Source organism: Oratosquilla oratoria, chromosome 12 (genome assembly GCF_046742065.1).
Source record: "Oratosquilla oratoria isolate Oo_2021 chromosome 12, ASM4674206v1, whole genome shotgun sequence".
Classification (NCBI taxonomy): Eukaryota; Metazoa; Arthropoda; class Malacostraca; order Stomatopoda; family Squillidae; genus Oratosquilla; species Oratosquilla oratoria.
Window position 1 is genome coordinate 6442360 of NC_134788.1, and position 16994 is coordinate 6459353.

Genomic DNA, 16994 nt, shown 5'->3' on the forward strand with positions numbered 1-16994 from the left:
GGTTCTTCATTATTTCTATATCTGGTATTTTATTTTACCCACTGTGTCATTGTATGTTCTATAGTCATGTCAAGTAATGCATTTTCCCATTGATCCTCTCCACCTTTCACTATCATCTCTTCCCAACAGCATCTCATTTAATGAAAGCCTTGTATCTTCTAACATTTTAGAATAAACTCTCTCTCCAAGACCCCATTCTTGGAGGCACATAAATCACCACAAACTTTCTACTTTCATGCCAATATCTTCAACTCTTATTGTGATCATTTCCACCCTGTTCTCTCCATTTGTAGCGTTTTTCACATTTAAGTTTTTCGTAGCTAAGAACATGTTTCCTCTACCCTATTTCTAAACCAGTGATTATATAATCCATGTCCAACAATGTTTGGTAATAGTGGACCCCTTAATTTTGTCTCCACAATTCCCATTATGTCTGGCTTTTCTACTGACAGGTAATCATTTAGTTCATTTAATCCTTAGATTAATCCATCTGTATTAGTATAAGCCATTTCTAATTTTCTGCTCTCTCCATCTTGTTCTCTATTCCTTTTTGTTTCTTTATCTTGAATATGCCATTTTCTCAGTCTCATGTCTAACACTCTACAATAGCACTTCCTTTTCTCAGTCTCCGTTCTTTTCTCATTTTTTCTTTAGCTCTGCTTCAAGTCTTTTCTCTTTCCTCATCATTCATGTCTCTTTTTATCCATGTATGTACCTTTATAGTGCTCACTTTTAGCTAGTTTTCCTGTTTTCGCTAGTATTTCTTCCACAGCCATTTGTGACCTTAATTTGATCTTTAGGGGTCGATTTCCTCCTGAATATTTTCCCACTCTACGCACTTCCTCTATTTCCTTTCCTATTTCTTGCTCTTCATCTTGTACTACTTTTAGAATTTTTCTTGCCAATTCTTTCTCTTCTTTATATCTCAGGAACCTAATTCTGTTTTTACTTTAGACCATATACTACTATACACTTTTTATCCACTGTATCTCTTACCATATTTTCTTTTTCCTTAATTTTTCAAAGTGCTCTACAAAATTTAATAAGATTTAGTTTCCTCAAATATATCAGACTGAATGATGTCACCAGCTAATGTGTTATTCTTGTCTATTCTGGATGTTAGAATGGATATTTTACCTCTGTCGTCGGTGATCTTCCTTCATGTTATCTCTGATTCAACCTCAGAGAGGAAACTGTGTACAGGAATTTTCTTGCCATTAAAGAGAGGTAATGTGGTCTCATCCTTGACTACAGTGACAAGATTTTGTGTTGTCATGGTGTTTTGAGTAGCAGGTGAAATTTCCAAAGAGTTGTTTGCAGAAGGAGGGATGTCTGGTGTAATGGAAGTGAGCATAGAGCAGCTGCATGTAAGGGTTGGTATGTCAAGTCAGAAAATGCAGTGGGACGATTTGGTGGTAAGATACACTGTAGTATTCAGGGAGCAGAGTTAGTAAAATGTATTGGGCTGATGAGTTACAGAAATAATATATGCAAGAAAATATAAACATGCAAACACACAAAAATTAAGATGTCAAAGAAGAGAAAGTAAATATATAGGTGACTTTGGCGTTAAAGTGAATCTGAAGGTCACGCTCGTGTGAATACGTAGACAATGGTGCATCGGTGGCTTGCAAAGCTAGATGCAGGGGGTGGAGGAGGAAGAGGTTATCATCCAACCCAGTGGTAGCATGGAGGTGGAGGATGTCCAACTCATGGGAGTAATGTTGGATAATGCCACAGAGGGGGAATTGTCTAGTAGATTACCAGAATGTTGGTACAAATGTAGGAGTTTGTTACTTTGATCTTCCCATGGGAGTAATGCTGCAAAGATGGATTTCCTCATAGTGGGCAGCTCAACGAAGTAGCGAAAAGTGTTGACTCATAGTATGATGCTTGCTGATGCAGCAGAGAGCACTGGCTCATATGTATGATCCTTGATAATGCAGCAAAGAGCATTGAGTTGGGAAGTAGCTATGTTCGACCGGAGTGTAGCTCTCTGATGTATCTTCTTAGCACATGGAATCTATTAATCCGTGATGCTTGAATGTAGAGTTGTTGCTTCAGAGGAATATAGTGTTGAAGTTTGAATCCGTAACAGCCGCTGCCAGAATGTAATTTGTTTGTAATCTACATTGGGTTTGGAGGTGTTGAGACAAATGCAGTTGTGGTTTGTTTTCTTTTGTGTCTCCATCTAGACTGAACATCACAAATCATTTCACAAGAAAAATACTGGTGATTGCCAATACTGACATTTATATTACAAATGGTCTGTTGCCAAATTAAAGAGTTATATGTGACTTATTCTCTACTATCTACTGCTTACTTTACTTCTACAATGAACTGAGTATGGACATTCAGTATGCATAGTTTAGATACTGAATATATATACAAACATGGAACATGTATAAAAAATTATATTGGTCATATGATGACTTGCAGCTGGTAATGGTGTACACTTGTGTACTTTCGCACTCAGCCGAAATTATCATGGTGAGGTCTGACACAATAGGCAGTCCTGTAGGAGTTTTCTGGAGAGGTTGGATCTGACATGCTATAGCTAATGCGTGCATGTGCACATGTGCATGCTGGACATCTACAGATTGAATGTTTCCTTCAATCATCTTGCAGCAATGGGGCTTTTTTACTGAATCCTTCTAGTATTTGTTGTGATGTTTGTGAGCAAAGTGCTGTTAGAGTGGCCCTCCTTGAGACCATTTTGATTTGTGGAGGTAAGATTTCTGATTCAATTCTTGTTGCAACCAACTTTTCCATCAATTTCAAAATTGTGGATGGTACCAAAATTGGTCTGTATGATGCAGGGTTTTCTGGAAGTTTGTTTGGTTTCAAGATTGGTATTATGCAAGTTCTTTTCCAGATGTTTGAGATGCTTTTTAACCAGTAGAAGAAAACATAAGTCTCTTATGGCTGTTTGGCCAGGGTGTTTGTGATGAATGTTTGAGATCTTATCTGGACTTTCAGCTTTGGAGTATTCTAGTTTCTTTATTACCCTTTCTGTCTTCACTATGGAAAGGGGGGATTGGCTTCATTGTCAGGTTTGATTTGACATATTTCTTTAATTACTCTCCTGTTTTCTGGTATAAAGGGTTTGAAGTTAGTTTTAGAGAAAAGTTTGTTGATGATGAAGTATTGCTGTTAATGTGATGGTATTCTGTCTTGGGTTATTCCAAGTGCTTCATGGATGAGGGGGGGGGGGGTTCAGTTTCAAGTTTTTATTGCCCTCCACATTTTTTCATTGCCAGTCTTTCCGTATATTTTGTTTGTTAGTTTTTTCTAGTTTCCTTTATATATGTTATTGTTTTGTGATGTTAGTTTAATTGCTTTAGTTGTTCATTTTCTTGTTCTGTTAGTTTTTTTTTTTTTTTATGAGACTACCTCGTGTGTGAAGTTGGGGTTGAAGTTTTCTGTCCCCTCAATGTTCCCTACAGTCTTCATAAGAAGACTGTGGGGAACAGTGTGAAATTGTATCAAACATCAAATCAAGAGAATTCTTTAGTGAATCATAAGAAAAAAAGAAATCATAATAATCAACAAATAATGGATTGATGATAAGTGTTGCAATAAGTTTCACTGACTGTAAATTGGACTGTTGTTTGTATTGCATTTGTATGGAAATATTTCTATGTTACCTACTGAAAGCAAAAGGAGTCACCAGTCTTCAGCTCTCATTATATGAAAAGGTAAAGGAAATATTGTTGAAAGTGAGAGAGACCTTGATCCTGGTATATAGACCAAGTATTGGCCCCTCAGGGCACCTTCAAATAAAGCCAAGAGGATTGACAGATTTTTAAAATGAGCAACACAGAAATGATTCTCTGTCATTCATCTTCCAGGACCACCATTACTAGATACCCATCATGTGAGTGCTGTTGTAACAACAGCACTCACATGATGGGTATCTAGTAATGGTGGTCCTGGAAGATGAATGACAGAGAATCATTTCTGTGTTGCTCATTTTAAAAATCTGTCAATCCTCTTGGCTTTATTTGAAGGTGCACTGAGGGGCCAATACAGTACTCACATTCCACATTGAAGCTTCCACTACACCCTTCTGTCCAAATGCAGGTTGAGTTACTTGGTGACTTGTCCAATGTATAATTCTAACACATTCTGCTCTATTTAATTTTGTTTTATTTACATGATCTTCACAACAAACTTTTTGGGTTCCCACAATATTTTTACACCATTTAGAATGAACATGTATATTTCCACAACACTTACTACACCCCCAAAAACTATTAACTGGCAATTTGATTATAATAATTTATTGTATACTTCTACCCGGTCACCTATGAGTCCTTCCTATACTGTGGGAATGTGGAGTCAGTTTATAAATGAATACCATCAGCATAGCCCCATATAAACATTCCTCTGAAGAAGCTTTGAGCAAAACCGGTCAAGAATAAACTCAGAACTTTACCCATATCTTCTTTTTCCACCTTTCTGTCCAAGAAATAATACAAACTGAGTTTAAACTCTTTCCTGTAAAATACATTGAGTGAGAACGAGAAAGTAAAGCAACGAAAGTTACCACATTATCTCTCACTTACCTGTTGTGACAGGAGTGAAACAAAGGCATCAAGGAATTCTTTAAAGGTCACACCATCCACCAAACCCTCTGCATTCTCTGGGTCTTTCCTGTAGATTCATGAATATTCAACATCATAAGAAATATGAACAAAGCTCTATTCATTCACATGAACATTATCCATAACTAATTTTGAACAAGCTTTCACTATACATATAAAATTTCACAAAAATTAAAACTATTTATACATACACATATGTAAATATCAAAATACATTGACTCAATACAAATATCTCAGCACTCCCCCACTATATGATCATAGCATATCAAGAACCCATCTTTACAATCCTTGGAAAGTCTAATATCAAACTAAAAATAAAGAATAACAGAAGTTGAGAAAAGTATGGGAGGTGTTGACAAGAAAAAAATGAGAAACAAGAGAAGAAGAATGGGTATGCTTCAAGGAGAAAGTGATACAGTGCACAAGAATGGTATGTGGAATGAGGACAATGGGTGGGAACAGAAGGAGGGGCAGTGAATGGTGGGATGAAAAGATGAAGGCAGGGGAGGTAGAGAAACAAGCATGAGGACTGATTACATGGTAGAACTGGGGAAGAATATGAGAGATACAAGAAGAAACAAAATGCAAGGTGAAGAAGTAAAAGAGGAGAGCAGATTTAAGGTGAAACGAGTTTAAAAAAAAAATTAAAGAATAAAATGATGTCTTGGAAGGAAGTGAAAAGAGTGAGGGGCTGAGTCAAGTAGAGAGGAAAAGGTAAAGGGTGCAGATGGACAGAGTATTTCTGGGAATTGTTAAATTTAGAGGTTAGGGAGGGAGGGAGGGATTGTGGCAGTGGGAGATGCAAAGTAAATGACTATGATGGGAGAGGAAAATGAGAGGGCTGCATGAAACAAGGAGATACAAAAACCAGTGAAAATTATGAAAACTGGTACAGTGTCTGGACTGGATGGGTGTCATGTGGAGTGTCTGACAAAAGGAGGAAGAATTATAGTGGATCAGCTAGTGAGGTTGTTTAACCTCTTCCCTCCGGGGCACATCGCACGTCTGGCAGCATTAGCTGCCCGACGTGCGATGTCTCGAAATAATAATCGCATTATAAAAAATAAAGTCAGTGCTAAATTGTCCGTTCTCTTTCACCCATGTATTTTGATAACCATAGAAAACTGATGAAGCCAGTTTAGAGAGAATGAAAATTATGTACGTACAACTACAATAAATATAATCAAGATGGCGACTTCGGCATCAGCGAGTACCTACTTGCTCCTCATGCCGTCTACGTAGGCGGCACCGTATGGAAGTGGTTAATGTGTACTTAAGGGAGTGGAGTGTGCCAAAGGACTGGAGGAGTGCTTGTATAGTTCTGGACAAATATGAATGCAATTGTTTCAGAGGGATCGATTTGTTGGGTGTAGTTGGAAAGACATATGGGAGTTTTAATACAGAGGATATGGAGGGAAATAGAAATAACTGAGGAAGAACAGTGTGGGTTAAGGAAAGACTAAGGATATGTGGATCAATTCTTGTAGTAATCCAGATATGCAAGAATTTTGTGGATCTGAAGAAGGTTTAAGACTTGGTTGTTAGGAAAGTACTGTGGGAAGTGTTGCAGATGGGGGGAGAGTTCTTAAGGGCAGACAAAAATATGCAAGTAGTAGAGCTTGTTAAGGCTAGATATGATGAGTGAGTGGTTTGAGGTGAAGGTAGGACTGTGTTAAGGTTAAGTAATGTTATCATTCTTCTTCAACATGTACATGGATGAAGAGGTATAGGAGGTAATTGCAAAGATGATGGGCAATGATTTGGAGATGGTTACTGGAGGGATGTGGGAGGTGAGTCAGTTGTTGTCTGCTGACAATACTGTACAGTACTTGTGGCTGGGTCAGAGGGTCTAAGATGACTAATGGCAGAGTTGGAGATGTGTGAGAGGAGAAAGCTAAGAGTAAATCAGGGCAAAATGAATGTGATAAGATGTACATGATGAGAGGGTGGCAATGAATTAGAGGTAAGTCTTAAAGAGAGGCTAGAGAAAATTAACTGTTTTAGGTACTTGAGGTCACATATAGCAGGAAACCGAGAAGTGGGGTGGAACTAAATCACAGAGTAAGGGAAGCAAGTAAGCATCTGTAGAATGAAAAGTGCCATTAGAAATAGGTGTCAGGAGATGAACACAAGGAGATGGCTGTATGAAGTGGCAACAGATTAACTAAATTATATTACATGTTTAACCAACACTTTCACAAAGCTAAAGGAAAGTAATAGCTAAAGGGCTGAAAAGAAACGAAAATTGGAAAACAGTAGTGTGTCACAATGCCAAAGTTGTGACACTGTCTCCAGACAGGACTTTTATTTGTCATACTATTATAAACATTCATTCAATCAATTTGTCATTACGTGTAAACAGGAGATCGTAGCGATAAATCGCTACGATCTCCTGTTTACACGTAATGACAAATTGATTGAATGAATGTTTATAATAGTATGACAAATAAAAGTCCTGTCTGGAGACAGTGTCACAACTTTGGCATTGTGACACACTACTGTTTTCCAATTTTCGTTTCTTTTCAGCCCTTTAGCTTTGTGAAAGTGTTGGAAGTCTTAACCCCTTCGATACGATGATGCCTACGTAGGCGTCATGAGGAGCAAGTGGGTACGCGAGGATGCCGATGTCGGCGTCTTGATTATATTTATTGTAGTTGTACCTGCGTGACCCCCGTACTCTGTAAACTGGCTTCATCATATTTTCTATGGTTATCAAAATTCACAGGTGAAAGAGAGAACAAGCAATACAGTGGTGACTTTATTTTTTATAATGCGAGTATTATGACGCAACATCGCACGTCTGGCAGCTAATGCTGCCCAGTAGATTTTGGCCCAGAGTGAAGGGGTTAAAGCATCCAATGATTACTTCTTTGTATTTTTGCTCCCCTTTCAAGCAAGTTAAAGCTTTGTGAGTCCTCTTCTCCACAACTTTTGTTGACAGTGCCTTACTGAGTCTAAGTATCCTCAATTTTAGTCGGGAATCACCCCATCTCAGTGTACAAAGTTTGTCATCATGAACCTTTCATGCTGAGTCTTCAAAGGTTCCTATTATTTTGAAATGTCTCAAATTATTGATTTCAGTTATTTACTATGTCATTATTATTATTCCTTTACATTTGTGTTAAACCTTTTTGCCAATGTATCATCATTTGTTCTTATCCTTATTGTTTTAATGGAAATCCTGCTGTTTTTCATACACTGTCTTGTGCACTTGCCACTTCTTGTTTAGACTAGTTTAAATTAGGTTAATTAGAATTATATGTTCCTCTCCTTCTAACTAGTAATTATTTCACATGATTACTAGAATTACCTCATCTTCTGCCCCGACATCACACCACATTCTTTACGCGAATTAATGATCAGAAAAACACCTGCCAAAAACAGCACATCATTTCCTACCTAACTGCCTCAGGTGTCGCATCGGGCAGTACCCATTCTGCCAGCAAAGGAGACGCATCCTCAGAGGATGTACTCGTTGAGACTATATGAACATGGCAACTGTTTGAAAATTGAATCAAACACCCAACTATCAACTATTACAAATCATTTTGATGAGTTGGTGTGATGAAGTTTGTGTTTAGAATGCTTGATACAGTGTCAATTCTGTGAACAACAAAGTATGAAATTAAGAGGATCCAGCTGCCGACCATTGCCAGCCATGTGTGGATGATTGAATGCAGTCGGCTTACACACAATCCTGGGCGAAGGATTGTCTGCCATCGTGTATCTTCAACATCCCATATGTCTGAGAGTATTTCCCTATCAAAGGATACTACAAACTTAATACAGTACTACTGGGATGAACAGAAATGTGTCATGATAAGTATTGATATAATCTTAGCTTTAGGTATTAGAGTGCGCAAAGTCAGTTAGGAAGGTCCTCTCCAACCACATGTACATTATGTACATTATCTTGGATTCACAAATTATTATGAATTTTCTCAGAAATTTGGTGTCTGTGAAACAATTTCTCAATTATGTTGTTTCTATGTTTGAATTGTGGAGACTGCTTAAAATATAATAAATGTCAAGTGATAGATTAGGCCTGTGATTTACACCTCATGTTTGTCACCCACTCCCCCTTTTTCTGAGAAACACATTCCTCTAGTCTTTCAAAACTACGTGCTTGCAGTGGAAGGAGCAAGCATGGTCCCAACTTGTTCCTGAAGTTTCCTGGACTTTGGCTCCCAACTGCAGCTATCTCCCTTCCCCAATTTCCCAATGTGTGAGAAATTCTCATGCCAGTCAACCTCTTTCCTTCTTCTACTGTCCTGGGATTTCGGAATAGACAGTACTGAAGACTTTATTTATGTCCACTGCCATAAACAACACTTCCTATAGTCCCTACACCAGACACCACATGGAAGACATAAAACATGTCATTTTGTATTCCCCAATACTTAAAAAGTACACAATAACAGTTTCTTTTCTGAGTGAGGGACCAATAATGAGTATCTCTTGTGGTGGTCCTGTGAGACTGACATTAGAGAGAATAATCTCCCCACCCTTTTGCCTTGAAATCTTAATACCTTCACCTCCATTTGGAGACCCAGCACCTATAGGCTGCCACTTGCTTTCCAAACCAGGCACATTTTTCATATAAAGAGACCTGACATCTGACAACTGTTTCTCTCCACCTACGAGCTGGTGACAAAAACAGACCCACAATAATGCCAGACATTTATACATTTCTTCCCAGAGATACCAGGGGGTGGCAAAACCTTTATTAAACAATATGGGGCTTCAGGTTTCCAGTAAGTCAAACTCAAAGCAATGCTTATTACTATCATTCTAGTAATTCACGGACTAACCCTATGGCAATGGCTGGATACCTTGGAGGATACAAGTCCACAGACTGAAAATATGTGGAACAAATGAACGATGGAGGACTGCAAAAGCATAGAATAGAATTGATGAGGGCAGAAATAGTGAAGTACCACTAAACTACAGGTTGCTATCACTGCCCAGTACAATCATGAAATTACGAGAAAGGATTGTGAAAGATCGATGGGTATCTTGAAGACATGAACATTCTGACAGACAATCTGTTTGGCTTCAAATCTAGAAGGTCACGAGTATCAAACCTTTAAAGCTTTTACTCAAGAGATTGATATGCTGCAAGAGTAGGGAGGCTGGGTGGACTGTGTGTACCTTCATCTAGAAAAGGCTTGTGGTGAAGTACATCACAGTTGTCTTCTGTGGGACTAACACTGGAGGATCAAGATATAAACTATTTGAATGGATGAAAGATTTTTTGGGGGGATGAAACATGAGGACAGTAGTAAAGGATAAGATGTCAGGATGGAGAGCATGGTTCAGTGCTTGCCCCAATAACACCATGTAACAATAAATAAATAAATAAACAAGTACATAAATAAAAAAAATCTCTGTTCCTGGCTTGTAATTACTTTTTTTATGTTACTTAGGTCCTAAATAAAATTTTAAAAAAATAAATAAAAAATGCTTTAAACAGTTTGGGTTTGTAAAAATTCTAAGCTTGCTACATGCATTCAACCTGATAAAATTTTATAATTGCAGTAAAACCAATTTATGTCATACCTTTTAGTGCAATTGATGCTAAAAACCATTTTTCAAAATTTAATGACTATAGCCTGAATTACCCTACATATTTTATATATGTTCATTTAACATTTTTATAATTTATCATTCAGATCTATATTTTCTGATTGCATATGTTTCTATATTTTCAGATGGCTTCAAGGAGCTGTTGGCATCCCCCTCAATCCTTCTGTTATATATGTGGTGAGTATATAAAGAAGAGAGGCAAAAAATTCTCCTTGGAAATGTTGGTGAAGGTTTGTGATGCCTACCAGAAGTACTTTGGGATGCCAGTTGGGGACCAAGACAAGCCCTAGACACCTCACTAATGATGTGAGCACTGTTAGAAGGAAGTGGAAGGGTGGCTGCGAGGTGAGAAAAGGTTCCTGAAATTCTCCAACCCACAGTTCTGGTTAGAACCTACAGACCACTCCACAAACTTTTTTTTTTTTTTTTTTTTTTTTGCATGGTGGATGTTAGTAAGCGGTGGAAAGGAGAGAATGCTGCTGCTGTGCATTACCCAGCACTCACATCATCAATTGCTCCAATTCCTCACTACTCCAAATAACCTGTGCCAGTGCCACCTGCTCTAGGTGAAGTCCAAGACAAGTATTTTGAGGAAGAGGAGGAGATGGATGCTGAGAACTTGCCTTACCTGCCTGAGATACTAGAGAGAGTTCCTCACTTCCCAAATCAAAAAGAAGTATATGACTTGGTATGGGATATGGGTCTGACAAATTCCAATGCATTGCTATTCATCTCCAGGATGAAGAAGTGGAACTTGATCAAGAAGGTGGTGCAGGTGACAAGTCAGAGAAGTCGGCACAAACCTTTCTCAGGTCTTTACACTCTTATAGATGGCCTCTGCTTCTGTCATGATGCACATGGACTGTTTGGCATTACTGGGGTGCTGTCTGTCCCTAAGGAGTGGCAGCTCTTCATAGACAGCTCTACCACAAGTTTGATGGCTGTCTTCCTCAACAATGGAAAAAAGTTCCCAATGCTGCCCCTACCCCATTCAGTCTGCCTGAAGGAAGACCACTACAGTGTGAAAGTCCCCCTGGAAGCTCTGTAATACAATCAGTACAATTGGGAAATCACTGGAGACTTTTAAGATGGTGGCTTTTCTGCTTAGTCTCTGGGGAGGCTTTATCAATTCCAATGCTTTCTCTGCCTTTGGGACAGCAGAGCCACCTCTGACCACTACCACAGGAAGAACTGGGAGGAGCAAACAGAATTTGTAGCTGGGACCTGGAATGTCATGTGGGAGCCACTGGATTGTGCTCATCCTGCCAATGCACATTAAGTTGGGGTTGATGAAGTAGTTCGTGAAGTTTTTCAACCAGTAATCAGCTGCTTTTAAGCACCTTCCTGAGTTCTTCCAAGTTATCTGAGGCCAAAATCAAAGGTGATATTTCTGTTGGACCTCAGATAAAGAAGGTGCTTGAGTCTACCAAGTACTCCAATAAGCTCAGGATTGAGAGAACTGCATGAAACTGTTTCATAGCAGTTGTCAAGGGCTTCCTGAGCAACCACAGAGCTGAAAACTATAGCAGCTGGTGCAGGATCTGGTAAAGGCTTTTGGCACCATGGGATGCAGGATGTCCCTTAAACTTCATATGCTGGACACTCACCAAGACAAATCCTTGGACGTTATGGGTGCCTACTCAGAAGAGGAAGGCAAGTGATTCCACCAAGATGTGAAGGAGATAGAGCAGAGGTACCTGGGCCACTACAATGAGAAAATGATGGGGGACTATATCTCGGGGCTGGTGGGGAAGTGCAACCTGGACTACAAACCCAAATCCTGGAAATCCAGTCATTTCTGACATTTACCTAGTATTTACCTAGTTGTATTTTGTGGGAAGGGAAGCTATGCTCGTGGTGTCCTGCCTTTGTATCTCGCAGTGTCTAGTTTGCTTTTAAACTCATGAATGGTTTTTGTGCATACTATTTCATTATCCAGTTTGTTCCAAGTGTCCACTACTCTATGTGGAAAACTGTTTTTCTTCAGTTCTCTTCTGTAGCTATGTTTTTTTATTTTCTTTCCATGTCCTCTTGTGTTTCTCTTGTCCCAGTTTAGTAAGTCCTCTCTATCGAGTATCTCTATGCCTTTCACAATTCTGTAGGTGGTCAATAGGTCACCTCTCTCTCTTCTTTGCTCCAGCATCGGTAACTCCAGTTTAGCCAATCTCTCCTCATATGATAGGTTCGCAAGTGCAGGTGCCATTTTTGTTACTGCTCTCTGGATTCTTTCTATTTTCTTTATATTCTTTTTGGTACTAGGTGACCACAATGTTGCCACATAGTCTAGGCCTTATCAATGTAACCATATTTTTTTTACCATGTCTTCGTCCAAGTATGCAAATGCCAATTTTATTGATCTTAGCAAGTGACATGTGTAAGTTACTTTGTAATTGTCATTTGTTTTTATTTGTTTTTAATAAGCTTGTGTCATAAAATATATACTCAGTTGATTTCATTATATGAACTGAAGAAAAAAAATTGAAAGTTTTGAAATATCAAAGTCCTGATCCAAACTTCTGATTAAATGATATTGTTTTTTATAATAATGGGATTCTTTCTATTTTCTTTATATTCCTTTTGGTACTGGGTGACCACAATGTCGCCACATATTCTAGTCTAGTCTAGGCCTTATCAGTGTGACCAATATTTTTTTAATCTTTCTTTGTCCAAATTTGTAAATGCCACTTTTATTGATCTTAGCATGTTGTAGGATTCTCTGACAATTTTGTTTATCTGTTTGTCATAGGACAAGTTGTTTGAGATAATTACACCCAAATCTTTTTCAGATCTCTCCTTTTTTACCTCCTTGGTTCCAATTTTATATTGTCCTGATATTCTGTTTTTGCTTTTTCCAAAATGGATATGCTACACTTGTTAATATTGAAGTCCACTTCCCATTTCTGACTCCAGTTCCATACCTTATTCAGGTCTTCCTGCAGTGATTCGCAATCCTTTTCAGTTTTTACTTTCCTTAACAGTTTGGCATCGTCTGCAAAGAAGCTCATGTAACATTTCACATCATCATCCATGTCATTCACATAAATAGCAAACATTATTGGAGCCAATACATCTTGCAGTACTCCACTGAACACCTCTTTCCAGTCTGAATATTTTTCTCTGAGCACTATGCTCATCTTTCTACCAAACAGGAAGTCCTCCATCCATTTTAGTAGGTTCCCTTGTATCCCTCCTATATATGTGTGAGAGACACATTGACTGCTGCACCACTTTAAAGTGGCTTTTCACTATATGGATGAGATGATGAAAAAACTTTGATCTATCCAAGATTAAAATATGTATCAATGACAGAGTTTGGGAGGTTATGTGATCATAGATGGAAATTGAAATTAAGTGCAAGTAAAAACATGGTGATGAGATGTACAAGGGTGAGGATGACAGTATGTTGGAGGAGTCTGAAAGGACTGAGGCTAGACAAAGTGGATAATTTAAAATATCTAGGGTTACATGTAGAAGGGAATGGAAGAGTGGGGTGGTAGACTATACTGAGGGAAACAAGTAAATGTATTGGGGGAATGAAAAGTGTCATGAGAAATGGGGGATGGACGCAAAGAGATGGTTGTATGAAGGGGTGCTTAATACACTGTATGGGACAGATTTGAAGTTTATGGGAGGCAGAAAGGAGAAATCTAAATGTGTTTGAAATCAAAAGTTTGAGAAGTATGGTGGGTATTATGAGAATGGAAAGCATGAGAAATGAGGTGAGGATGAGAGCAGGGTGGAAAGGGAGCTAGCAGATAGAGCTTATGAAAGAATATTGGGATGAATTGGGCACAAGGAAAGAACGAGTGAGAAAAGACTTGCAAAAAAGTGTGGAAAGTACAGGTGGATGGAATGAAATTGAGGGAAAGACCAAGAATGAGATGGATGGATAGGGTGAAGGGAGACTTGAATAAAAGGGGAATGTCTGTTGAGCAGGGAAGGGAGAGGGGTCAGAGACAGATGTGAGTGAAGAATAGCTGTGATTGGGCAACAAATTGACATGGCCTGAGGGGATTTCTCCTTGTCTTCTCTATTTTTGTGTGAATTCAAATCAAAGTATGAAAACTGGAGAATAAGGATATAGAACATGTTAATCCTACATGAATTTGAAGCTGGTCATGACAAACTGGAAACAGGACCCCACAAGCACTACTTTTTTCCTGTATACTACAATTAGGGAAATACATTGTACTGCTTACAATTATATGCAAACAGAAGTCTACCATTTATGGGGAAATGCAGGAAGAGAAAGTGAGTGGAGGAATAACAAAGAGTAGGAAGGGGAAGAAAAAAAGAAGGAGAATGACAAATTAGGGGGAGAAAAAATTGAGAGGGGAAGGAGTATAGGGGGGGTACATTGAGCAGGATGGGATGAGAAGACAAGGGTGAGGTATATGGAAATGGAGAGAAGAGAGACAGAAAGGAAATAAAAATAAGGAGTTACATTCATATTATTAAAAAAGAAAAAATGCTGGTTCTGCTACTCACCTGTTACGTTGCAAGATGCATTTTAATTGTCCCACTGCACAGTCTAGCTGCAATTTTCCACATAACTGTACCAGTCCAGCATCTGTCAAGGTACCACAAACACTTCCAACTACACCTCCTTTCACTGGCTGTAATGGTGTTGTTACTGTTGCTGGTGTTGGTGCAGCTTCCGACAGTGATGTGATAGGCCTGACTACAGTGACACAACTATTGAAGAGGTCCCGCAGTTGGGTCTCTGCATCTGGTGGTGCCGCCTCACTGGTCATCATATAGTCAGTAACCCATCTGATGCAAAACAAAGTGAACTAATGAACACATTTGGTAACAGATAAGAACTTGTACATAAAATTTGTAAGCAATTACATACAGCTGTATACATTTTCACAGATGTGGACAAGAACTTGTTCATGAAAATGTAAATAATCACAAATAATTTGCATGCACTTTTATGGCATACTGATGCAATATATAATTAAGCAATCTGTTGCCCTGGTTCTCTCTTGCAGGTGCCCACAGCCACCAATTTATCTTTTAACCCATTCAACTCCGATGACAAGATGTCTTGCCATTTGGTCAAATAAAACAAAAAATCATAATAAAACAACAAAATGTTTGATGATCTGTTTGATCATCAAACATTTTGTTGTTTTATTATGATTTTTTGCTTTATTTGACCAAATGACAAGACATCTTGTCATCAGAGTTGAATGGGTTAATTCACTTGGTGAAGAGAAGGGCAATGTAATATAAGGTGTTATTTGTCTTCTGTGTTGTGGCTGCATCTGGGGCAACTGGTGTCTTTTGCTTGGCCGATTCTGAATTGGTACTAATTTAATGCAGGGTGGCGATCTAAACATGAGTAGCCCAATGTAATTCTCACTTGATTTGGGATTTTTTTTTTTCTCTGCTGGGTTGATTTCTGGGCAAGTTTGGTAAGTACAGAATTTGGTAGTCTATTGTGGAGTGCCTGTTTAATGATCTGTGTATAAATATTTACCTAACATGTACAGGAATAGAGCAATGCTCATAGGGTCCCGTCTCCCACTCTCCAATTTACCATACCAAGCTTCAAATTCATGTATGGCAAGGGTTCTCAAACTTTTTTCAAACCAAGGATCCCTTTTATGGCAGAAAATAATTTGAGGACACCCTCACATAGTTGGTTGACACAAAAGGGGGACATACACAAACTCAAAATGGTACAATAAAAATAAAATTACAGAAATAATATATACATACATACATACATATACCAAAGGCTTTTTCCCTCTTACACGGGGGGGTAGCCAAAAAGAAAAAGGCATAGAAATCACTCCCACCCATTTCATTTCCCATATATTCCACTCCCCTCCACCCTCCTATCTTGGCACCTCCTGGATGACAGGTCATCCCTGCATCCTGTCCACTGCCCTGGGTCAGAAGCAGTGTCACAAAACACAGCACATCCACAGCAAGGCCACTTCATAAATTTGGCAACCCCCCCTCTCCATCCCCTCATGCAGAAAAGGAGAAGACGGGGAGAAATCCCTTCGGGCTGCGTCAGAATTTTTTTTTCATACATACTTCTTCACTCCCCATCCCCCACCCACTCCCCCTCATGCATCACAGCATCATCTATACACAACCCTTCTCCATTCACCCCTATCTTCTGTCCTCTCCCGTCCTTCCTCTACAGACATTCCTCTCTTTTGTAAAGCCCCTTTCACCCCAGCCATCCATCTCATCCTAGGACGTCCCCTCATATTCACTCCTTCCACCTCTGCCTTCCATACTTCTTTTACTAATCTTTCATCAATCCTATCTCCCAGCTCCCTTTCCACCCCTGCTCTCCTCCTCATTTCTCACTCTATCTAGCCTAGTAACCCCTATCATACTTCTCAGACATTTCATCTCAAACACATTCAAACTCCTTCTCTCTTCCTCTCTCATGTTCCATGTTTCTGCCCCGTACATTGCTGTTGGCACAATCACTCCTTCATATAACCTCCTCTTAGCATCCATTCCCAGATGTCGATTTCTCATTACACTTTTTAGTCCACCAAGGCATTTACTTGCTTCTCTCAATCTACATTCTACTTCCACCCCCACTCCTCCCTTTCCTGTCACATTCGCACCCAAGTATCTAAAACTATCCACTTCCTTCAGTTTCTCACCTTTAATGCTCACTTCCAGCCTACTGTCACTCTCTCCCCTTGTACATCTCATCACCTTACTTTTGCCCACATATATCTTCAGCTTCCCTCTTTCACACACCTTCTCAAACTCTGTCATTAACCCCTTCCATTTAACTTCCTCAATCCCTCCTCTGATCCT

General features: G+C 39.0%; 1 protein-coding gene across 3 annotated transcripts in view; it reads right to left on the bottom strand.

Moving 5' to 3' along the window:
- LOC143030923 (uncharacterized) overlaps positions 1 to 16994 on the bottom strand; it is a 311312-nt gene that overhangs the window by 285624 nt on the left and 8694 nt on the right. For all 3 annotated transcript variants that reach the window (XM_076194184.1, XM_076194185.1, XM_076194186.1), the window contains 2 exons: positions 14682 to 14966; positions 4569 to 4656 (listed from right to left, as the gene is read on the bottom strand). In XM_076194184.1, the coding sequence (XP_076050299.1) occupies positions 4569 to 4656; positions 14682 to 14966 (373 nt within the window). The remainder of the gene's footprint in view (positions 1 to 4568; positions 4657 to 14681; positions 14967 to 16994) is intronic.